Raw genomic sequence first — 23,904 nt, forward strand, 5'->3', positions numbered from 1 at the left:
TCGTTTATGTAGGAGCACCGCAGCCATTATGTGGGGGACGAGGGGCGGCCATCCTTTATGTAGGAGCACCGCAGCCAGTATGTGGGGGACGAGGGGCGGCCATCGTTTATGTAGGAGCACCGCAGCCAGTATGTGCAGGACGAGGGGCGGCCATCGTTTATGTAGGAGCACCGCAGCCAGTATGTGCAGGACGAGGGGCGGCCATCGTTTATGTAGGAACACCGCAGCCAGTATGTGGGGGACGAGGGGCGGCCATCCTTTATGTAGGAGCACCGCAGCCAGTATGTGGGGGACGAGGGGCGGCCATCGTTTATGTAGGAGCACCGCAGCCAGTATGTGCAGGACGAGGGGCGGCCATCGTTTATGTAGGAGCACCGCAGCCAGTATGTGCAGGACGAGGGGCGGCCATCGTTTATGTAGGAGCACCGCAGCCAGTATGTGCGGGACGAGGGGCGGCCATCGTTTATGTAGGAGCACCGCAGCCAGTATGTGGAGGACGAGGGGCGGCTATCGTTTATGTAGGAGCACCGCAGCCAGTATGTACAGGACGAGGGGCGGCCATCGTTTATGTAGGAGCACCGCAGCCTGTATGTGGGGGACGAGGGGCGGCCATCGTTTATGTAGGAGCACCGCAGCCAGTATGTGGGGGACGAGGGGCGGCCATCGTTTATGTAGGAGCACCGCAGCCAGTATGTGCGGGACGAGGGGCGGCCATCGTTTATGTAGGAGCACCGCAGCCAGTATGTGGGGGACGAGGGGCGGCCATCGTTTATGTAGGAGCACCGCAGCCAGTATGTGGGGGACGAGGGGCGGCCATCGTTTATGTAGGAGCACCGCAGCCAGTATGTGGGGGACGAGGGGCGGCCATCGTTTATGTAGGAGCATCGCAGCCAGTATGTGGGGGACGAGGGGCGGCCATCGTTTATGTAGGAGCACCGCAGCCAGTATGTGCAGGACGAGGGGCGTCCATCGTTTATGTAGGAGCACCGCAGCCAGTATGTGCAGGACGAGGGGCGGCCATCGTTTATGTAGGAGCACCGCAGCCAGTATGTGCAGGACGAGGGGCGGCCATCGTTTATGTAGGAGCACCGCAGCCATTATGTGGGGGACGAGGGGCGGCCATCGTTTATGTAGGAGCACCGCAGCCAGTATGTGCAGGACGAGGGGCGGCCATCGTTTATGTAGGAGCACCGCAGCCATTATATGGGGGACGAGGGGCGGCCATCGTTTATGTAGGAGCACCGCAACCAGTATGTGCAGGACGAGGGGCGTCCATCGTTTATGTAGGAGCACCGCAACCAGTATGTGGGGGACGAGGGGCGGCCATCGTTTATGTAGGAGCACCGCAGCCAGTATGTGCAGGACGAGGGGCCGCCATCGTTTATGTAGGAGCACCGCAGCCAGTATGTGCAGGACGAGGGGCGGCCATCGTTTATGTAGGAGCACCGCAGCCAGTATGTGCAGGACGAGGGGCGGCCATCGTTTATGTAGGAGCACCGCAGCCAGTATGTGGGGGACGAAGGGCGGCCATCGTTTATGTAGGAGCACCGCAGCCAGTATGTGCGGGACGAGGGGCGGCCATCGTTTATGTAGGAGCACCGCAGCCAGTATGTGGGGGACGAGGGGCGGCCATCGTTTATGTAGGAGCACCGCAGCCAGTATGTGCAGGACGAGGGGCGGCCATCGTTTATGTAGGAGCACCGCAGCCAGTATGTGCAGGACGAGGGGCGGCCATCGTTTATGTAGGAGCACCGCAGCCAGTATGTGGGGGACGAGGGGCGGCCATCGTTTATGTAGGAGCACCGCAGCCAGTATGTGGGGGACGAGGGGCGGCCATCGTTTATGTAGGAGCACCGCAGCCAGTATATACAGGACGAGGGGCGGCCATCGTTTATGGAGGAGCACCGCAGCCAGTATGTGGGGGACGAGGGGCGGCCATCGTTTATGTAGGAGCACCGCAGCCAGTATGTGGGGGACGAGGGGCAGCCATCGTTTATGGAGGAGCACCGCAGCCAGTATGTGGGGGACGAGGGGCGGCCATCGTCTATGTAGGAGCACCGCAGCCACTATGTGGGGGACGAGGGGCGGCCATCGTTTATGTAGGAGCACCGCAACCAGTATGTGGGGGACGAGGGGCGGCCATCGTTTATGTAGGAGCACCGCAGCCAGTATGTGCAGGACGAGGGGCGGCCATCGTTTATGTAGGAGCACCACAGCCAGTATGTGGGGGACGAGGGGCGGCCATCGTTTATGTAGGAGCACCGCAGCCAGTATGTGGGGGACGAGGGGCGGCCATCGTTTATGTAGGAGCACCGCAGCCAGTATGTGGGGGACGAGGGGCGGCCATCGTTTATGTAGGAGTACCGCAGCCAGTATGTGCAGGACGAGGGGCGGCCATCGTTTATGTAGGAGCACCGCAGCCAGTATGTGCAGGACGAGGGGCGGCCATCGTTTATGTAGGAGCACCGCAGCCAGTATGTGTGGACGAGGGGCGGCCATCGTTTATGTAGGAGCACCGCAGCCAGTATGTGCGGGACGAGGGGCGGCCATCGTTTATGTAGGAGCACCACAGCCAGTATGTGCAGGACGAGGGGCGGCCATCGTTTATGTAGGAGCACCGCAGCCAGTATGTGGGGACGAGGGGCGGCCATCGTTTATGTAGGAGCACCACAGCCAGTATGTGGGGGACGAGGGGCGGCCATCGTTTATGTAGGAGCACCGCAGCCAGTATGTGGGGGACGAGGGGCGGCCATCGTTTATGTAGGAGCACCACAGCCAGTATGTGGGGGACGAGGGGCGGCCATCGTTTATGTAGGAGCACCGCAGCCAGTATGTGGGGGACGAGGGGCGGCCATCGTTTATGTAGGAGCACCACAGCCAGTATGTGGGGGACGAGGGGCGGCCATCGTTTATGTAGGAGCACCGCAGCCAGTATGTGGGGGACGAGGGGCGGCCATCGTTTATGTAGGAGCACCGCAGCCAGTATGTGGGGGGGGAGGGGCGGCCATCGTTTATGTAGGAGCACCGCAGCCAGTATGTGGGGGACGAGGGGCGGCCATCGTTTATGTAGGAGCACCGCAGCCAGTATGTGCAGGACGAGGGGCGGCCATCGTTTATGTAGGAGCACCGCAGCCATTATGTGGGGGACGAGGGGCGTCCATCGTTTATGTAGGAGCACCGCAACCAGTATGTGGGGGACGAGGGGCGGCCATCGTATATGTAGGAGCACCGCAGCCAGTATGTGCAGGACGAGGGGCCGCCATCGTTTATGTAGGAGCACCGCAGCCAGTATGTGCAGGACGAGGGGCGGCCATCGTTTATGTAGGAGCACCGCAGCCAGTATGTGCAGGACGAGGGGCGGCCATCGTTTATGTAGGAGCACCGCAGCCAGTATGTGGGGGACGAAGGGCGGCCATCGTTTATGTAGGAGCACCGCAGCCAGTATGTGCGGGACGAGGGGCGGCCATCGTTTATGTAGGAGCACCGCAGCCAGTATGTGCAGGACGAGGGGCGGCCATCGTTTATGTAGGAGCACCGCAGCCAGTATGTGGGGGACGAGGGGCGGCCATCGTTTATGTAGGAGCACCGCAGCCAGTATGTGGGGGACGAGGGGCGGCCATCGTTTATGTAGGAGCACCGCAGCCAGTATATACAGGACGAGGGGCGGCCATCGTTTATGTAGGAGCACCGCAGCCAGTATGTGGGGGACGAGAGGCGGCCATCGTTTATGTAGGAGCACCGCAGCCAGTATGTGGGGGACGAGGGGCGGCCATCGTTTATGTAGGAGCACCGCAGCCAGTATGTGGGGGACGAGGGGCGGCCATCGTTTATGTAGGAGCACCGCAGCCAGTATGTACAGGACGAGGGGCGGCCATCGTTTGTGTAGGAGCACCGCAGCCAGTATGTGGGGGACGAGAGGCGGCCATCGTTTGTGTAGGAGCACCGCAGCCAGTATGTGGGGGACGAGGGGCGGCCATCGTTTATGTAGGAGCACCGCAGCCAGTATGTGGGGGACGAGGGGCGGCCATCGTTTATGTAGGAGCACCGCAGCCAGTATGTGGGGGACGAGGGGCGGCCATCGTTTATGTAGGAGCACCGCAGCCAGTATGTGCAAGACGAGGGGCGGCCATCGTTTATGTAGGAGCACCGCAGCCAGTATGTGCAGGACGAGAGGCGGCCATCGTTTATGTAGGAGCACCGCAGCCAGTATGTGGGGGACGAGGGGCGGCCATCGTTTATGTAGGACCACCGCAGCCAGTATGTGCGGGACGAGGGGCGGCCATCGTTTATGTAGGAGCACCGCAGCCAGTATGTACGGGACGAGGGGCGGCCATCGTTTATGAAGGAGCACCGCAGCCAGTATGTGCAGGACGAGGGGCGGCCATCGTTTATGTAGGAGCACCGCAGCCAGTATGTGGGGGACGAGGGGCGGCCATCGTTTATGTAGGAGCACCGCAGCCAGTATGTGGGGGACGAGGGGCGGCCATCGTTTATGTAGGAGCACCGCAGCCAGTATGTGCAGGACGAGGGGCGGCCATCGTTTATGTAGGAGCACCGCAGCCAGTATGTGCAGGACGAGGGGCGGCCATCGTTTATGTAGGAGCACCGCAGCCAGTATGTGGGGGACGAGGGGCGGCCATCGTTTATGTAGGAGCACCGCAGCCAGTATGTGGGGGACGAGGGGCGGCCATCGTTTATGTAGGAGCACCGCAGCCAGTATATACAGGACGAGGGGCGGCCATCGTTTATGTAGGAGCACCGCAGCCAGTATGTGGGGGATGAGAGGCGGCCATCGTTTATGTAGGAGCACCGCAGCCAGTATGTGGGGGACGAGGGGCGGCCATCGTTTATGTAGGAGCACCGCAGCCAGTATGTGCAGGACGAGGGGCGGCCATCGTTTATGTAGGAGCACCGCAGCCAGTATGTGGGGGACGAGGGGCGGCCATCGTTTATGTAGCAGCACCGCAGCCAGTATGTGGGGGACGAGGGGCGGCTATCGTTTATGTAGGAGCACCGCAGCCAGTATGTGCAGGACGAGGGGCGGCCATCGTTTATGTAGGAGCACCGCAGCCAGTATGTGCAGGACGAGGGGCGGCCATCGTTTATGTAGGAGCACCGCAGCCAGTATGTGGGGGACGAGGGGCGGCCATCGTTTATGTAGGAGCACCGCAGCCAGTATGTGGGGGACGAGGGGCGGCCATCGTTTATGTAGGAGCACCGCAGCCAGTACATACAGGACGAGGGGCGGCCATCGTTTATGTAGGAGCACCGCAGCCAGTATGTGGGGGACGAGAGGCGGCCATCGTTTATGTAGGAGCACCGCAGCCAGTATATACAGGACGAGGGGCGGCCATCGTTTATGTAGGAGCACCGCAGCCAGTATGTGGGGGACGAGAGGCGGCCATCGTTTATGTAGGAGCACCGCAGCCAGTATGTGGGGGACGAGGGGCGGCCATCGTTTATGTAGGAGCACCGCAGCCAGTATGTGCAGGACGAGGGGCGGCCATCGTTTATGTAGGAGCACCGCAGCCAGTATGTGGGGGACGAGGGGCGGCCATCGTTTATGTAGGAGCACCGCAGCCAGTATGTGGGGGACGAGGGGCGGCTATCGTTTATGTAGGAGCACCGCAGCCAGTATGTGGGGGACGAGGGGCGGCCATCGTTTATGTAGGAGCACCGCAGCCAGTATGTGCAGGACGAGGGGCGGCCATCGTTTATGTAGGAGCACCGCAGCCAGTATGTGCAGGACGAGAGGCGGCCATCGTTTATGTAGGAGCACCGCAGCCAGTATGTGGGGGACGAGGGGCGGCCATCGTTTATGTAGGACCACCGCAGCCAGTATGTGCGGGACGAGGGGCGGCCATCGTTTATGTAGGAGCACCGCAGCCAGTATGTACGGGACGAGGGGCGGCCATCGTTTATGAAGGAGCACCGCAGCCAGTATGTGGGGGACGAGGGGCGGCCATCGTTTATGTAGGAGCACCGCAGCCATTATGTGGGGGACGAGGGGCGGCCATCGTTTATGTAGGAGCACCGCAGCCAGAATGTGCTGGACGAGGGGCGGCCATCGTTTATGTAGGAGCACCGCAGCCAGTATGTGCGGGACGAGGGGCGGCCATCGTTTATGTAGGAGCACCGCAGCCAGTATGTGGGGGACGAGGGGCGGCCATCGTTTATGTAGGAGCACCGCAGCCAGTATGTACAGGACGAGGGGCAGCCATCGTTTATGTAGGAGCACCGCAGCCAGTATGTGGGGGACGAGGGGCGGCCAACGTTTATGTAGGAGCACCGCAGTCAGTATGTGCGGGACGAGGGGCGGCCATCGTTTATGTAGGAGCACCGCAGCCAGTATGTGGGGGACGAGGGGCGGCCATCGTTTATGTAGGAGCACCGCAGCCAGTATGTGGGGGACGAGGGGCGGCCATCGTTTATGTAGGAGCACCGCAGCCAGTATGTGGGGGACGAGGGGCGGCCATCGTTTATCTAGGAGCACCGCAGCCATTATGTGGGGGACGAGGGGCGGCCATCGTTTATCTAGGAGCACCGCAGCCATTATGTGGGGGACGAGGGGCGGCCATCGTTTATGTAGGAGCACCGCAGCCAGTATGTGCGGGACGAGGGGCGGCCATCGTTTATGTAGGAGCACCTCAGCCAGTATGTGGGGGACGAGGGGCGGCCATCGTTTATGTAGGAGCACCGCAGCCAGAATGTGCAGGACGAGGGGCGGCCATCGTTTATGTAGGAGCACCGCAGCCAGTATGTGGGGGACGAGGGGCGGCCATCGTTTATGTAGGAGCACCGCAGCCAGTATGTGGGGGACGAGGGGCGGCCAACGTTTATGTAGGAGCACCGCAGCCAGTATGTGGGGGACGAGGGGCGGCCATCGTTTATGTAGGAGCACCGCAGCCAGTATGTGGGGGACGAGGGGTGGCCATCGCTTATGTAGGAGCACCACAGCCAGTATGTGGGGGACGAGGGGCGGCCATCGTTTATGTAGGAGCACCGCAGCCAGTATGTGGGGGACGAGGGGCGGCCATCGTTTATGTAGGAGCACCGCAGCCAGTATGTGGGGGACGAGGGGCGGCCATCGTTTATGTAGGAGCACCGCAGCCAGTATGTGGGGGACGAGGGGCAGCCATCGTTTATGTAGGAGCACCGCAGCCAGTATGTACAGGACGAGGGGCGGCCATCGTTTATGTAGGAGCACCGCAGCCAGTATGTGGGGTACGAGGGGCGGCCATTGTTTATGTAGGAGCACCGCAGCCAGTATGTGCGGGACGAGGGGCGGCCATTGTTTATGTAGGAGCACCACAGCCAGTATGTGGGGGACGAGGGGCGGCCATCGTTTATGTAGGAGCACCGCAGCCAGTATGTGCGGGACGAGAGGCGGCCATCGTTTATGTAGGAGCACCGCAGCCTGTATGTGCGGGACGAGGGGCGGCCATCGTTTATGTAGGAGCACCGCAGCCAGTATGTGGGGACGAGGGGCGGCCATCGTTTATGTAGGAGCACCGCAGCCAGTATGTGCAGGACGAGGGGCGGCCATCGTTTATGTAGGAGCACCGCAGCCAGTATGTGCGGGACGAGGGGCGGCCATCGTTTATGTAGGAGCACCGCAGCCAGTATGTGCAGGACGAGGGGCGGCCATCGTTTATGTAGGAGCACCGCAGCCAGTATGTGGGGGACGAGGGGCGGCCATCGTTTATGTAGGAGCACCGCAGCCAGTATGTGGGGACGAGGGGCGGCCATCGTTTATGTAGGAGCACCGCAGCCAGTATGTGCAGGACGAGGGGCGGCCATCGTTTATGTAGGAGCACCGCAGCCAGTATGTATGTGCAGGACGAGGGGCGGCCATCGTTTATGTAGGAGCACCGCAGCCAGTATGTGGGGGACGAGGGGTGGCCATCGTTTATGTAGGAGCACCGCAGCCAGTATGTGCGGAACGAGGGGCGGCCATCGTTTATGTAGGAGCACCGCAGCCAGTATGTGCGGAACGAGGGGCGGCCATCGTTTATGTAGGACCACCGCTGCCAGTATGTGGGGGACGAGGGGCGGCCATCGTTTATGTAGGAGCACCGCAGCCAGTATGTGGGGGACGAGGGGCGGCCATCGTTTATGTAGGAGCACCGCAGCCAGTATGTGGGGGACGAGGGGCGGCCATCGTTTATGTAGGAGCACCGCAGCCAGTATGTACAGGACGAGGGGCGGCCATCGTTAATGTAGGACCACCGCAGCCAGTTTGTGCGGGACGAGGGGCGGCCATCGTTTATGTAGGAGCACCGCAGTCAGTATGTGGGGGACGAGGGGCAGCCATCGTTTATGTAGGAGCACCGCAGCCAGTATGTGGGGGACAAGGGGCGGCCATCGTTTATGTAGGAGCACCGCAGCCAGTATGTTCAGGACGAGGGGCGGCCATCGTTTATGTAGGAGCACCGCAGCCGGTATGTGGGGGACGAGGGGCGGCCATCGTTTATGTAGGAGCACCGCAGCCAGTATGTACAGGACGAGGGGCGGCCATCGTTTATGTAGGAGCACCGCAGCCAGTATGTGGGGGACGAGGGGCAGCCATCGTTTATGTAGGAGCACCGCAGCCAGTATATACAGGACGAGGGGCGGCCATCGTTTATGTAGGAGCACCGCAGCCAGTATATACAGGACGAGGGGCGGCCATCGTTTATGTAGGAGCACCGCAGGCAGTATATACAGGACGAGGGGCGGCCATCGTTTATGTAGGAGCACCGCAGCCAGTATATACAGGACGAGGGGCGGCCATCGTTTATGTAGGAGCACCGCAGCCAGTATGTGGGGGACGAGGGGCGGCCATCGTTTATGTAGGAGCACCGCAGCTAGTATGTGGGGGACGAGGGGCAGCCATCGTTTATGTAGGAGCACCGCAGCCAGTATGTGTGGGACGAGGGGCGGCCATCGTTTATGTAGGAGCACCGCAGCCAGTATGTGTGGAACGAGGGGCGGCCATAGTTTATGTAGTAGCATCGCAGCCAGTATGTGGGGGACGAGGGGCGGCCATCGTTTATGTAGGAGCACCGCAGCCAGTATGTGGGGGACGTGGGGCGGCCATCGTTTATGTAGGAGCACCGCAGCCAGTATGTGGGGGACGTGGGGCGGCCATCGTTTATGTAGGAGCACCGCAGCCAGTATGTGCAGGACGAGGGGCGGCCATCGTTTATGTAGGAGCATCGCAGCCAGTATGTGGGGGACGAGGGGCGGCCATCGTTTATGTAGGAGCACTGCAGCCAGTATGTGGGGGACGAGGGGCGGCCATCGTTTATGTAGGAGCACCGCAGCCAGTATGTGCAGGACGAGGGGCGGCCATCGTTTATGTAGGAGCACCGCAGCCAGTATGTGGGGGACGAGGGGCGGCCATCGTTTATGTAGGAGCACCGCAGCCAGTATGTGCAGGACGAGGGGCGGCCATCGTTTATGTAGGAGCACCGCAGCCAGTATGTGGGGGACGAGGGGCGGCCATCGTTTATGTAGGAGCACCGCAGCCAGTATGTGCAGGACGAGGGGCGGTCATCGTTTATGTAGGAGCACCGCAGTCAGTATGTGCGGGACGAGGGGCGGTCATCGTTTATGTAGGAGCACCGCAGCCAGTATGTGGGGGACGAGGGGCGGCCATCGTTTATGTAGGAGCACCGCAGCCAGTATGTGGGGGACGAGGGGCGGCCATCGTTTATGTAGGAGCACCGTAGCCAGTATGTGCAGGACGAGTGGCGGCCATTGTTTATGTAGGAGCACCGCAGCCAGTATGTACAGGACGAGGGGCGGCCATCGTTTATGTTGGAGCACCGCAGCCAGTATGTGGGGGACGAGGGGCGGCCATCGTTTATGTAGGAGCACCGCAGCCAGTATGTGGGGGACGAGAGGCGGCCATCGTTTATGTAGGAGCACCGCAGCCAGTATGTGCGGGACGAGGGGCGGCCATCGTTTATGTAGGAGCACCGCAGTCAGTATGTGGGGGACAAGGGGCGGCCATTGTTTATGTAGGAGCACCGCAGCCAGTATGTGGGGGACGAGGGGCGGCCATCGTTTATGTAGGAGCACCGCAGCCAGTATGTGAGGGACGAGGGGCAGCCATCGTTTATGTAGGAGCACCGCAGCCAGTATATGGGGACGAGGGGAGGCCATCGTTTATGTAGGAGCACCGCAGCCAGTATGTGGGGGACGAGGGGCGGCCATCGTTTATGTAGGAGCACCGCAGCCAGTATGTGGGAGACGAGGGGCGGCCATCGTTTATGTAGGAGCACCGCAGCCAGTATGTGCGGGACGAGGGGCGGCCATCGTTTATGTAGGAGCACCGCAGTCAGTATGTGGGGGACGAGGGGCGGCCATCGTTTATGTAGGAGCACCGCAGCCAGTATGTGCGGGACGAGGGGCGGCCATCGTTTATGTAGGAGCACCGCAGCCAGTATGTGGGGGACGAGGGGCGGCCATCGTTTATGTAGGAGCACCGCAGCCAGTATGTACAGGACGAGGGGTAGCCATCGTTTATGTAGGAGCACCGCAGCCAGTATGTGCAGGACGAGGGGCGGCCATCGTTTATGTAGGAGCATCGCAGCCAGTATGTGGGAGACGAGGGGCGGCCATCGTTTATGTAGGAGCACCGCAGCCAGTATGTACAGGACGAGGGGCGGCCATCGTTTATGTAGGAGCACCGCAGCCAGTATGTGCGGGACGAGGGGCGGCCATCGTTTATGTAGGAGCACCGCAGCCAGTATGTGGGGGGGGAGGGGCGGCCATCATTTATGTAGGAGCACCGCAGCCAGTATGTGCGGGACGAGGGGCGTCCATCGTTTATGTAGGAGCACCGCAGTCAGTATGTGGGGGACAAGGGGCGGCCATTGTTTATGTAGGAGCACCGCAGCCAGTATGTGGGGGACGAGGGGCGGCCATCGTTTATGTAGGAGCACCGCAGCCAGTATGTTCAGGACGAGGGGCGGCCATCGTTTATGTAGGAGCACCGCAGCCAGTATATACAGGACGAGGGGCGGCCATCGTTTATGTAGGAGCACCGCAGTCAGTATGTGGGGGACGAGGGGCGGCCATCGTTTATGTAGGAGCACCGCAGCCAGTATGTGCAGGACGAGGGGCGGCCATCGTTTATGTAGGAGCACCGCAGCCAGTATGTGGGGGACGAGGGGCGGCTATCGTTTATGTAGGAGCACCGCAGCCAGTATGTGGGGGACGAGGGGCGGCCATCGTTTATGTAGGAGCACCGCAGCCAGTATGTGAGGGACGAGGGGCAGCCATCGTTTATGTAGGAGCACCGCAGCCAGTATGTACAGGACGAGGGGCGGCCATCGTTTATGTAGGAGCACTGCAGCCAGTATGTACAGGACGAGGGGCGGCCATCGTTTATGTTGGAGCACCGCAGCCAGTATGTGCGGGACGAGGGGCGGCCATCGTTTATGTAGGAGCACCGCAGCCAGTATGTACAGGACGAGGGGCGGCCATCGTTTATGTTGGAGCACCGCAGCCAGTATGTGCGGGACGAGGGGCGGCCATCGTTTATGTAGGAGCACCGCAGCCAGTATGTGGGGGACGAGGGGCGGCCATCGTTTATGTAGGAGCACCGCAGCCAGTATGTGGGGGACGAGGGGCGGCCATCGTTTATGTAGGAGCATCGCAGCCAGTATGTGGGGGACGAGGGGCGGCCATCGTTTATGTAGCAGCACCGCAGCCAGTATGTGGGGGACGAGGGGCGGCCATCGTTTATGTAGGAGCACCGTAGCCAGTATGTGCAGGACGAGGGGCGGCCATCGTTTATGTAGGAGCACCGCAGCCAGTATGTGGGGACGAGGGGCGGCCATCGTTTATGTAGGAGCACCGCAGCCAGTATGTACAGGACGAGGGGCGGCCATCGTTTATGTTGGAGCACCGCAGTCAGTATGTGGGGGACGAGGGGCGGCCATCGTTTATGTAGGAGCACCGCAGCCAGTATGTGGGGGACGAGAGGCGGCCATCGTTTATGTAGGAGCACCGCAGCCAGTATGTGCGGGACGAGGGGCGGCCATCGTTTATGTAGGAGCACCGCAGCCAGTATGTGCGGGACGAGGGGCAGCCATCGTTTATGTAGGAGCACCGCAGTCAGTATGTGGGGGACAAGGGGCGGCCATTGTTTATGTAGGAGCACCGCAGCCAGTATGTGGGGGACGAGGGGCGCCCATCGTTTATGTAGGAGCACCGCAGCCAGTATGTGGGAGACGAGGGGCGGCCATCGTTTATGTAGGAGCACCGCAGCCAGTATGTGCGGGACGAGGGGCGGCCATCGTTTATGTAGGAGCACCGCAGTCAGTATGTGGGGGACGAGGGGCGGCCATCGTTTATGTAGGAGCACCGCAGCCAGTATGTGCGGGACGAGGGGCGGCCATCGTTTATGTAGGAGCACCGCAGCCAGTATGTGGGGGACGAGGGGCGGCCATCGTTTATGTAGGAGCACCGCAGCCAGTATGTACAGGACGAGGGGCGGCCATCGTTTATGTAGGAGCACCGCAGCCAGTATGTGCGGGACGAGGGGCGGCCATCGTTTATGTAGGAGCACCGCAGCCAGTATGTGGGGGGGGAGGGGCGGCCATCATTTATGTAGGAGCACCGCAGCCAGTATGTGCGGGACGAGGGGCGGCCATCGTTTATGTAGGAGCACCGCAGTCAGTATGTGGGGGACAAGGGGCGGCCATTGTTTATGTAGGAGCACCGCAGCCAGTATGTGGGGGACGAGGGGCGGCCATCGTTTATGTAGGAGCACCGCAGCCAGTATGTTCAGGACGAGGGGCGGCCATCGTTTATGTAGGAGCACCGCAGCCAGTATATACAGGACGAGGGGCGGCCATCGTTTATGTAGGAGCACCGCAGTCAGTATGTGGGGGACGAGGGGCGGCCATCGTTTATGTAGGAGCACCGCAGCCAGTATGTGCAGGACGAGGGGCGGCCATCGTTTATGTAGGAGCACCGCAGCCAGTATGTGGGGGACGAGGGGCGGCTATCGTTTATGTAGGAGCACCGCAGCCAGTATGTGGGGGACGAGGGGCGGCCATCGTTTATGTAGGAGCACCGCAGCCAGTATGTGAGGGACGAGGCGCAGCCATCGTTTATGTAGGAGCACCGCAGCCAGTATGTACAGGACGAGGGGCGGCCATCGTTTATGTAGGAGCACCGCAGCCAGTATGTACAGGACGAGGGGCGGCCATCGTTTATGTTGGAGCACCGCAGCCAGTATGTGCGGGACGAGGGGCGGCCATCGTTTATGTAGGAGCACCGCAGCCAGTATGTACAGGACGAGGGGCGGCCATCGTTTATGTTGGAGCACCGCAGCCAGTATGTGCGGGACGAGGGGCGGCCATCGTTTATGTAGGAGCACCGCAGCCAGTATGTGGGGGACGAGGGGCGGCCATCGTTTATGTAGGAGCACCGCAGCCAGTATGTGGGGGACGAGGGGCGGCCATCGTTTATGTAGGAGCATCGCAGCCAGTATGTGGGGGACGAGGGGCGGCCATCGTTTATGTAGCAGCACCGCAGCCAGTATGTACAGGACGAGGGGCGGCCATCGTTTATGTAGGAGCACCGTAGCCAGTATGTGCAGGACGAGGGGCGGCCATCGTTTATGTAGGAGCACCGCAGCCAGTATGTGGGGACGAGGGGCGGCCATCGTTTATGTAGGAGCACCGCAGCCAGTATGTACAGGACGAGGGGCGGCCATCGTTTATGTTGGAGCACCGCAGCCAGTATGTGGGGGACGAGGGGCGGCCATCGTTTATGTAGGAGCACCGCAGCCAGTATGTGGGGGACGAGGGGCGGCCATCGTTTATGTAGGAGCACCGCAGCCAGTATGTGCAGGACGAGGGGCGGCCATCGTTTATGTAGGAGCACCGCAGCCAGTATGTGGGGGACGAGGGGCGGCCATCGTTTATGTAGGAGCACCGCAGCCACTATGTGCAGGACGAGGGGCGGCCATCGTTTATGTAGGAGCACCGCAGTCAGTATGTGGGGGACAAGGGGCGGCCATTGTTTATGTAGGAGCACCGCAGCCAGTATGTACAGGACGAGGGGCGGCCATCGTTTATGTAGGAGCACCGCAGCCAGTATGTGGGGGACGAGGGGCGGCCATCGTTTATGTAGGAGCACCGCAGCCAGTATATACAGGACGAGGGGCGGCCATCGTTTATGTAGGAGCACCGCAGTCAGTATGTGGGGGACGAGGGGCGGCCATCGTTTATGTAGGAGCACCGCAGCCAGTATGTGGAGGACGAGGGGCGGCCATCGTTTATGTAGGAGCACCGCAGCCAGTATGTGGGGGACGAGGGGCGGCCATCGTTTATGTAGGAGCACCGCAGCCAGTATGTGGGGGACGAGGGGCGGCCATCGTTTATGTAGGAGCACCGCAGCCAGTATGTGGGGGACGAGGGGCGGCCATCGTTTATGTAGCAGCACCGCAGCCAGTATGTGGGGGACGAGGGGCGGCTATCGTTTATGTAGGAGCACCGCAGCCAGTATGTGGGGGACGAGGGGCGGCCATCGTTTATGTAGGAGCACCGCAGCCAGTATGTGGGGGACGAGGGGCGGCCATCGTTTATGTAGCAGCACCGCAGCCAGTATGTGGGGGACGAGGGGCGGCCATCGTTTATGTAGCAGCACCGCAGTCAGTATGTGGGGGACGAGGGGCGGCCATCGTTTATGTAGGAGCACCGCAGCCAGTATGTGGGGGACGAGGGGCGGCCATCGTTTATGTAGCAGCACCGCAGCCAGTATGTGGGGGACGAGGGGCGGCTATCGTTTATGTAGGAGCACCGCAGCCAGTATGTGGGGGACGAGGGGCGGCCATCGTTTATGTAGGAGCACCGCAGCCAGTATGTGCAGGACGAGGGGCGGCCATCGTTTATGTAGGAGCACCGCAGCCAGTATGTGGGGGACGAGGGGCGGCTATCGTTTATGTAGGAGCACCGCAGCCAGTATGTGGGGGACGAGGGGCGGCCATCGTTTATGTAGGAGCACCGCAGCCAGTATGTGAGGGACGAGGGGCAGCCATCGTTTATGTAGGAGCACCGCAGTCAGTATGTGGGGGACAAGGGGCGGCCATCGTTTATGTAGGAGCACCGCAGCCAGTATGTACAGGACGAGGGGCGGCCATTGTTTATGTAGGAGCACCGCAGTCAGTATGTGGGGGACGAGGGGCGGCCATCGTTTATGTAGGAGCACCGCAGCCAGTATGTGGGGGACGAGGGGCGGCCATCGTTTATGTAGGAGCACCGCAGCCAGTATGTGGGGGACGAGGGGCGGCTATCGTTTATGTAGGAGCACCGCAGCTAGTATGTGGGGGACGAGGGGCGGCCATCGTTTATGTAGGAGCACCGCAGCCAGTATGTGGGGGACGAGGGGCGGCCATCGTTTATGTAGGAGCACCGCAGCCAGTATGTGGGGGACGAGGGGCGGCCATCGTTTATGTAGGAGCACCGCAGCCAGTATGTGGGGGACGAGGGGCGGCCATCGTTTATGTAGGAGCACCGCAGCCAGTATGTGGGGGACGAGGGGCGGCCATCGTTTATGTAGGAGCATCGCAGCCAGTATGTGGGGGACGAGGGGCGGCCATCGTTTATGTAGCAGCACCGCAGCCAGTATGTGGGGGACGAGGGGCGGCCATCGTTTATGTAGGAGCACCGTAGCCAGTATGTGCAGGACGAGGGGCGGCCATCGTTTATGTAGGAGCACCGCAGCCAGTATGTGGGGACGAGGGGCGGCCATCGTTTATGTAGGAGCACCGCAGCCAGTATGTACAGGACGAGGGGCGGCCATCGTTTATGTTGGAGCACCGCAGCCAGTATGTGGGGGACGAGGGGCGGCCATCGTTTATGTAGGAGCACCGCAGCCAGTATGTGGGGGACGAGGGGCGGCCATCGTTTATGTAGGAGCACCGCAGCCAGTATGTGCAGGACGAGGGGCGGCCATCGTTTATGTAGGAGCACCGCAGCCAGTATGTGGGGGACGAGGGGCGGCCATCGTTTATGTAGGAGCACCGCAGCCACTATGTGCAGGACGAGGGGCGGCCATCGTTTATGTAGGAGCACCGCAGTCAGTATGTGGGGGACAAGGGGCGGCCATTGTTTATGTAGGAGCACCGCAGCCAGTATGTACAGGACGAGGGGCGGCCATCGTTTATGTAGGAGCACCGCAGCCAGTATGTGGGGGACGAGGGGCGGCCATCGTTTATGTAGGAGCACCGCAGCCAGTATGTTCAGGACGAGGGGCGGCCATCGTTTATGTAGGAGCACCGCAGCCAGTATATACAGGACGAGGGGCGGCCATCGTTTATGTAGGAGCACCGCAGTCAGTATGTGGGGGACGAGGGGCGGCCATCGTTTATGTAGGAGCACCGCAGCCAGTATGTGGAGGACGAGGGGCGGCCATCGTTTATGTAGGAGCACCGCAGCCAGTATGTGGGGGACGAGGGGCGGCCATCGTTTATGTAGGAGCACCGCAGCCAGTATGTTCAGGACGAGGGGCGGCCATCGTTTATGTAGGAGCACCGCAGTCAGTATGTGGGGGACGAGGGGCGGCCATCGTTTATGTAGGAGCACCGCAGCCAGTATGTGGGGGACGAGGGGCGGCCATCGTTTATGTAGCAGCACCGCAGCCAGTATGTGGGGGACGAGGGGCGGCTATCGTTTATGTAGGAGCACCGCAGCCAGTATGTGGGGGACGAGGGGCGGCCATCGTTTATGTAGGAGCACCGCAGCCAGTATGTGCGGGACGAGGGGCGGCCATCGTTTATGTAGGAGCACCGCAGCCAGTATGTGGGGGACGAGGGGCGGCCATCGTTTATGTAGGAGCACCGCAGCCAGTATGTGGGGGACGAGGGGCGGCCATCGTTTATGTAGGAGCACCGCAGCCAGTATGTGGGGGACGAGGGGCGGCCATCGTTTATGTAGGAGCACCGCAGCCAGTATGTGGGGGACGAGGGGCGGCTATCGTTTATGTAGGAGCACCGCAGCTAGTATGTGGGGGACGAGGGGCGGCCATCGTTTATGTAGGAGCACCGCAGCCAGTATGTGGGGGACGAGGGGCGGCCATCGTTTATGTAGGAGCACCGCAGCCAGTATGTGGGGGACGAGGGGCGGCCATCTTTTATGTAGGAGCACCGCAGCCAGTATGTACAGGACGAGGAGCGGCCATTGTTTATGTAGGAGCACCGCAGCCAGTATGTGGGGGACGAGGGGCGGCCATCGTTTATGTAGGAGCACCGCAGCCAGTATGTGGGAGACGAGGGGCGGCCATCGTTTATGTAGGAGCACCGCAGCCACTATGTGGGGGACGAGGGGCGGCCATCGTTTATGTAGGAGCACCGCAGCCAGTATGTGAGGGACGAGGGGCGGCCATCGTTTATGTAGGAGCACCACAGCCAGTATGTGGGGGACGAGGGGCGGCCATCGTTTATGTAGGAGCACCGCAGCCAGTATGTGCGGGACGAGGGGCGGCCATCGTTTATGTAGGAGCACCGCAGCCAGTATGTGGGGGACGAGGGGCGGCCATCGTTTATGTAGGGGCACCGCAGCCAGTATGTGGGGGACGAGGGGCGGCCATCGTTTATGTAGGAGCACCGCAGCCAGTATGTGGGGGACGAGGGGCGGCCATCGTTTATGTAGGAGCACCGCAGCCAGTATGTGGGGGACGAGGGGCGGCCATCGTTTATGTAGGGGCACCGCAGCCAGTATGTGGGGGACGAGGGGCGGCCATCGTTTATGTAGGAGCACCGCAGCCAGTATGTGGGGGACGAGGGGCGGCCATCGTTTATGTAGGAGCACCGCAGCCAGTATGTGCAGGACGAGGGGCGGCCATCGTTTATGTAGGAGCACCGCAGCCAGTATGTGGGGGACGAGGGGCAGCCATCGTTTATGTAGGAGCACCGCAGCCGATATGTGAGGGACGAGGGGCAGCCATCGTTTATGTAGGAGCACCGCAGCCAGTATGTGGGGGACGAGGGGCGGCCATCGTTTATGTACGAGCACCGCAGCCAGTATGTGGGGGACGAGGGGCGGCCATCGTTTATGTAGGAGCACCGCAGCCAGTATGTGGGGGACGAGGGGCGGCCATCGTTTATGTAGGAGCACCGCAGCCAGTATGTGCGGGACGAGGGGCGGCCATCGTTTATGGAGCACCGCAGCCAGTATGTACAAGACGAGGGGCGGCCATCGTTTATGTAGGAGCACCGCAGCCAGTATGTGGGGGACGAGGGGCGGCCATCGTTTATGTAGGAGCACCGCAGCCAGTATGTGGGGGACGAGGGGCGGCCATCGTTTATGTAGGAGCACCGCAGCCAGTATGTGCGGGACGAGGGGCGGCCATCGTTTATGTAGGAGCACCGCAGCCAGTATGTGGGGGACGAGGGGCGGCCATCGTTTATGTAGGGGCACCGCAGCCAGTATGTGGGGGACGAGGGGCGGCCATCGTTTATGTAGGAACACCGCAGCCAGTATGTGGGGGACGAGGGGCGGCCATCCTTTATGTAGGAGCACCGCAGCCAGTGTGTGGGGGACGAGGGGCGGCCATCGTTTATGTAGGAGCACCGCAGCCAGTATGTGCAGGACGAGGGGCGGCCATCGTTTATGTAGGAGCACCGCAGCCAGTATGTGGGGGACGAGGGGCGGCCATTGTTTATGTAGGAGCACCGCAGCCAGTATGTGCGGGACGAGGGGCGGCCATCGTTTATGTAGGAGCACCGCAGCCAGTATATACAGGACGAGGGGCGGCCATCGTTTATGTAGGAGCACCGCAGCCAGTATGCGGGGGACGAGGGGCGGCCATCGTTTATGTAGGAGCACCGCAGCCGATATGTGAGGGACGAGGGGCAGCCATCGTTTATGTAGGAGCACCGCAGCCAGTATGTGGGGGACGAGGGGCGGCCATCGTTTATGTAGGAGCACCGCAGCCAGTATGTGGGGGACGAGGGGCGGCCATCGTTTATGTAGGAGCACCGCAGCCAGTATGTGGGGGACGAGGGGCGGCCATCGTTTATGTAGGAGCACCGCAGCCGGTATGTGGGGGACGAGGGGCGGCCATCATTTATGTAGGAGCACCGCAGCCAGAATGTGCTGGACGAGGGGCGGCCATCGTTTATGTAGGAGCACCGCAGCCGGTATGTGGGGGACGAGGGGCGGCCATCGTTTATGTAGGACCACCGCAGCCAGTATGTGGGGGACGAGGGGCAGCCATCGTTTATGTAGGAGCACCGCAGCCGATATGTGAGGGACGAGGGGCAGCCATCGTTTATGTAGGAGCACCGCAGCCAGTATGTGGGGGACGAGGGGCGGCCATCGTTTATGTACGAGCACCGCAGCCAGTATGTGGGGGACGAGGGGCGGCCATCGTTTATGTAGGAGCACCGCAGCCAGTATGTGCGGGACGAGGGGCGGCCATCGTTTATGGAGCACCGCAGCCAGTATGTACAAGACGAGGGGCGGCCATCGTTTATGTAGGAGCACCGCAGCCAGTATGTGGGGGACGAGGGGCGGCCATCGTTTATGTAGGAGCACCGCAGCCAGTATGTGGGGGACGAGGGGCGGCCATCGTTTATGTAGGAGCACCGCAGCCAGTATGTGCGGGACGAGGGGCGGCCATCGTTTATGTAGGAGCACCGCAGCCAGTATGTGGGGGACGAGGGGCGGCCATCGTTTATGTAGGGGCACCGCAGCCAGTATGTGGGGGACGAGGGGCGGCCATCGTTTATGTAGGAACACCGCAGCCAGTATGTGGGGGACGAGGGGCGGCCATCCTTTATGTAGGAGCACCGCAGCCAGTGTGTGGGGGACGAGGGGCGGCCATCGTTTATGTAGGAGCACCGCAGCCAGTATGTGCAGGACGAGGGGCGGCCATCGTTTATGTAGGAGCACCGCAGCCAGTATGTGGGGGACGAGGGGCGGCCATTGTTTATGTAGGAGCACCGCAGCCAGTATGTGCGGGACGAGGGGCGGCCATCGTTTATGTAGGAGCACCGCAGCCAGTATATACAGGACGAGGGGCGGCCATCGTTTATGTAGGAGCACCGCAGCCAGTATGCGGGGGACGAGGGGCGGCCATCGTTTATGTAGGAGCACCGCAGCCGATATGTGAGGGACGAGGGGCAGCCATCGTTTATGTAGGAGCACCGCAGCCAGTATGTGGGGGACGAGGGGCGGCCATCGTTTATGTAGGAGCACCGCAGCCAGTATGTGGGGGACGAGGGGCGGCCATCGTTTATGTAGGAGCACCGCAGCCGGTATGTGGGGGACGAGGGGCGGCCATCATTTATGTAGGAGCACCGCAGCCAGAATGTGCTGGACGAGGGGCGGCCATCGTTTATGTAGGAGCACCGCAGCCGGTATGTGGGGGACGAGGGGCGGCCATCGTTTATGTAGGACCACCGCAGCCAGTATGTGGGGGACGAGGGGCGGCCATCGTTTATGTAGGAGCACCGCAGTCAGTATGTGGGGGACGAGGGGCGGCCATCATTTATGTAGGAGCACCGCAGCCAGTATGTGGGGGACGAGGGGCGGCCATCGTTTATGTAGGAGCACCGCAGCCAGTGTGTGGGGGACGAGGGGCGGCCATCGTTTATGTAGGAGCACCGCAGCCAGTATGTGGGGGACGAGGGGCGGCCATCGTTTATGTAGGAGCACCGCAGCCAGTATGTGGGGGACGAGGGGCGGCCATCGTTTATGTAGGAGCACCGCAGCCTGTATGCGGGGGACGAGGGGCGGCCATCGTTTATGCAGCAGCACCGCTTTATTCGGAGCTTCCGCTTGTCGTTGTGTGTTCTGTCTGTGTGTCTGATCCGGTCCCATCTGAGGAGCCGCTGAGCCGCGGGGTCGGGAGCAGCACAATGAAGCCATTAATAAATATAAAGACTGTAGGGAATTGGGGGAGCTATGTGTTTTGGGGAGTCCCCGGGGAGTCCCCCACCCGTCCCCCTCTCTGACCTTCACCGCGGTGTCTCCGGTTGACGCACAGATGAAGTATAGCGGAGGCTCTCGCGATGTGCCCGCCGCTCCATTATTTTGGTGAGGAAGCACTTGCCTCATTCTTCGTATTGATCCCTCTGATCCCTAAACATGTAACATTATCCGCTTTATGGAACTTCGTTTTATTTCTATCATTTGTACTAATAAATTGTGTTTAATCTCTACATCCGAACTTGTTTCAACTTGGCCAAACACATTGAGATGACTGGAGTGCCGACGGCACACGCTCCGCCGCTGCTCCCTTCATGCTGACGGCCCTGCAGGGGCGAAGGGACCCCCGGAGTGACAGCAGAGCGGGCACGAGCGCCCCCATCTCTGCACGCCAACTTGGAATTCTGGTCCAAGCCCTTCAAAAAGGATTGAGGATACAATAAGCCAGGGCTGGGCACGGACGTCGTCATAAGGGGCCGTGAGCGGAGAACCTGCGCATTTCTGTGTCCGCTCGCCTGTACTACATGCTCCTTCAGGAAGCCGTCCGTCCGGATATCCATCCCCACGGTCCATCAGACTTACTCAGAATCAGCAGAATCCCCAGCGTGAAGAGGACGACTGCGAAGACCAGACCGCCGATCCGCAGGCTCTCGTAATCTGTGGGAGATCATGGGGTTAGTCACATGGTGCGGCGAGAGAAGAGCGTGCAGATGAGACGATTGCAAGCATGTTACTATTTTATGGATGACTTTATATCTGCGCGGCTTTAACCCCTTCCCAACCTCCTCACATAAATATACGGCAGCTAGCAGCGTGCCAGTCTGAAGAGCCGCCGTCTATTTACGTGCCGCGGCGATTACATCGTTCCTGCGCGAGGGAGTGACCAGATATGGCTGTAGGGGGCCGACATCGGGACCTCATGGCTTCAGCAGACTGGCCCCGCCGGGTTACCTCGAAGCGCTGATCACAGGAGAGGAGGTCACGGCCATGATGCACCGGGATGCAGCATTTACATGCGGAATGGTCGGCGGTTCTGGGGGAGCAGCGCGTTTCCAGTAAAAGCAGGCGGCTAATTAGGGACCTTTCACACATTTCTGCAAAGCACACCGACCGCTGCAGCCAACCCCGTGTGTCCTTGTGGCGATCGGCAGCTGCGCCTGTAGGTGCGCCTTGCAGAAATATTCTGCATGTGTGAGAGGTCCCTAAAGGTGCCGTGATGCAGACGGAATCATGCCGCAGGACGCCACCGAATCCATCAGTCTAACTGCGGAACTGCAGGCGGCTGAAGCCATTCTTCCATCCCGCATCACAATCCGCAGATGGTTTAGTGTCTTTTCACCGTTGCAGTTTAGGCCTCCATTTTATTAGTGAGCGTTCTACGCAGAGTGCTGGGACGGTGACTAAAGCCTCCGCGCGCAATAAATCCGCCTTCCGCCCGGCGCTCGCATCACTTACCGTAGTGGAAAGGATCCGTGTCTTTACTTTCTTCACTGGCGCCTGCATGAAGAACAGAGATAACGTAAATGTACGTGACGGCAGCGTGGCGGCACGCTTACTGGAGGCGCGGTCTCTGCACCTACCACATACGTAGGGTGCAAAGGAAAGCCCGTCTCCTACAGAACCCCCAGATGTGATCACTGGCTGCCATTCTAGGAGCCGCCCGATTGGTGCCCAGCGCTGGCGTGCCTACTGCATGACCGCAGCAGCTATTGGGAACAAGCGAAAACAGAGTCTGTGACCGGTGGACCTGCGGACAGCGGCAGCTCACCTAACGCCCCCTCCACTTGCTGGACGCCAATTTGTGGCAGGGGCGGAGGTCTGCTTTCATGGAGGAGGCGCCGCCTAGTATAGACCTTCCGCTCGCCATGCTTTTTATACAACCGATGGCTGTCTCCCCTCCCCCACAGACGTATGCTCAGCATGGGGAGAGGGGAACGAGCCACAACTAACACCCCAAGAACAAAAGGATCGGACATGTTGGAATCCAACCATCAAAATCCTCTGGAAGTAAAGTTGCCAAAAAATACAGACCAATGTAAAAGGGGGTGTGGTCAGGGGTGTGGCTTATCGCAGTGGCCGCTGCAGTAATAACGCCCCCTCTCAGTGGTCCAGTGGTCAGAATGCGCCCCCTTAGTGGCCCCCATAGGAATAGTGTACCTCTTTAATGGCCCCCAAGGTAATAGGGACCCTTATAGTGCATCCCTGATAGTGACCCCCGTAGTAATGGTGCCCACACTTAGTGCTCTTGAACAACAACCAAGACCGCAAGTAGTTTAACTCACGGAAGCAGTTCCACTCCAGCCAGCCTGTCTTCTGTATGCAGAGACCCGGCTTCTCCCCCCAGAGTCTGGGTTTCTGTAGCTACAGCACGCAGCGCAGCCGCTGGGTGGAGGCAGGGTCTCTGTATACAGAAGCCATAACTGCTGCCGGGCCGTACTCACAGGGAGCAATTACTGCACATTTATATGCAACCAAGTACCAGCTCGACCTTGGAGCCAGCAGACAGGTGGTGACCCCAACCGTCAGTCGAGAAGCCCCTGTGCACATCATGCTCTCTCAGGTCTCCATCTTCCATGCAGCTAACTGCATGATAGAATCAGAACAGAAGCAGGGCTGAAGAGGGCTAAAATTAAGATGGAAACAGGGCTGAAACGGGGTAGAATCAGGATGGAAGTGGAGCTGAAGCGGGACAGAATCAGGGCTGAAGCCAGTGAAAATCAGGATGGAAGCGGGGTAGAAGCAGGATGGAAGCGGAGCTGCAGCAGGGATGAAGCAGGGTATAACCAGGAGTGAAGTGGGGTAGAATAGGGATGGAAACGGGGAAGAATCAGGACAGAAGCGGGGATGAAGCGGGGTAGAATCCAGACGTTGGCGAGAACAATTAGGACGTTGGCGAGAACAATTAGGACGTTGGCGAGAACAATTAGGACGTTGGCAGGGTAGAATCAGGCTGAAGCCAGTTAAAATC

The 23,904-nt window shown here is 60.3% G+C and overlaps 1 protein-coding gene across 1 annotated transcript in view; it reads right to left on the minus strand.

Annotated features, from left to right (window-relative positions):
* LOC136631726 (FXYD domain-containing ion transport regulator 6-like) overlaps positions 1-23,904 on the minus strand; it is a 79,269-nt gene that overhangs the window by 15,720 nt on the left and 39,645 nt on the right. The window contains exons 3-4 of the mRNA XM_066606026.1: positions 22,392-22,433; positions 21,519-21,593 (exon numbers count right to left, since the gene is read on the minus strand). Of these exons, the coding sequence (XP_066462123.1) occupies positions 21,519-21,593; positions 22,392-22,433 (117 nt within the window). The remainder of the gene's footprint in view (positions 1-21,518; positions 21,594-22,391; positions 22,434-23,904) is intronic.

The sequence above is a fragment of the Eleutherodactylus coqui genome, chromosome 6 (genome assembly GCF_035609145.1).
Source record: "Eleutherodactylus coqui strain aEleCoq1 chromosome 6, aEleCoq1.hap1, whole genome shotgun sequence".
In the NCBI taxonomy this organism is placed as follows: domain Eukaryota; kingdom Metazoa; phylum Chordata; class Amphibia; order Anura; family Eleutherodactylidae; genus Eleutherodactylus; species Eleutherodactylus coqui.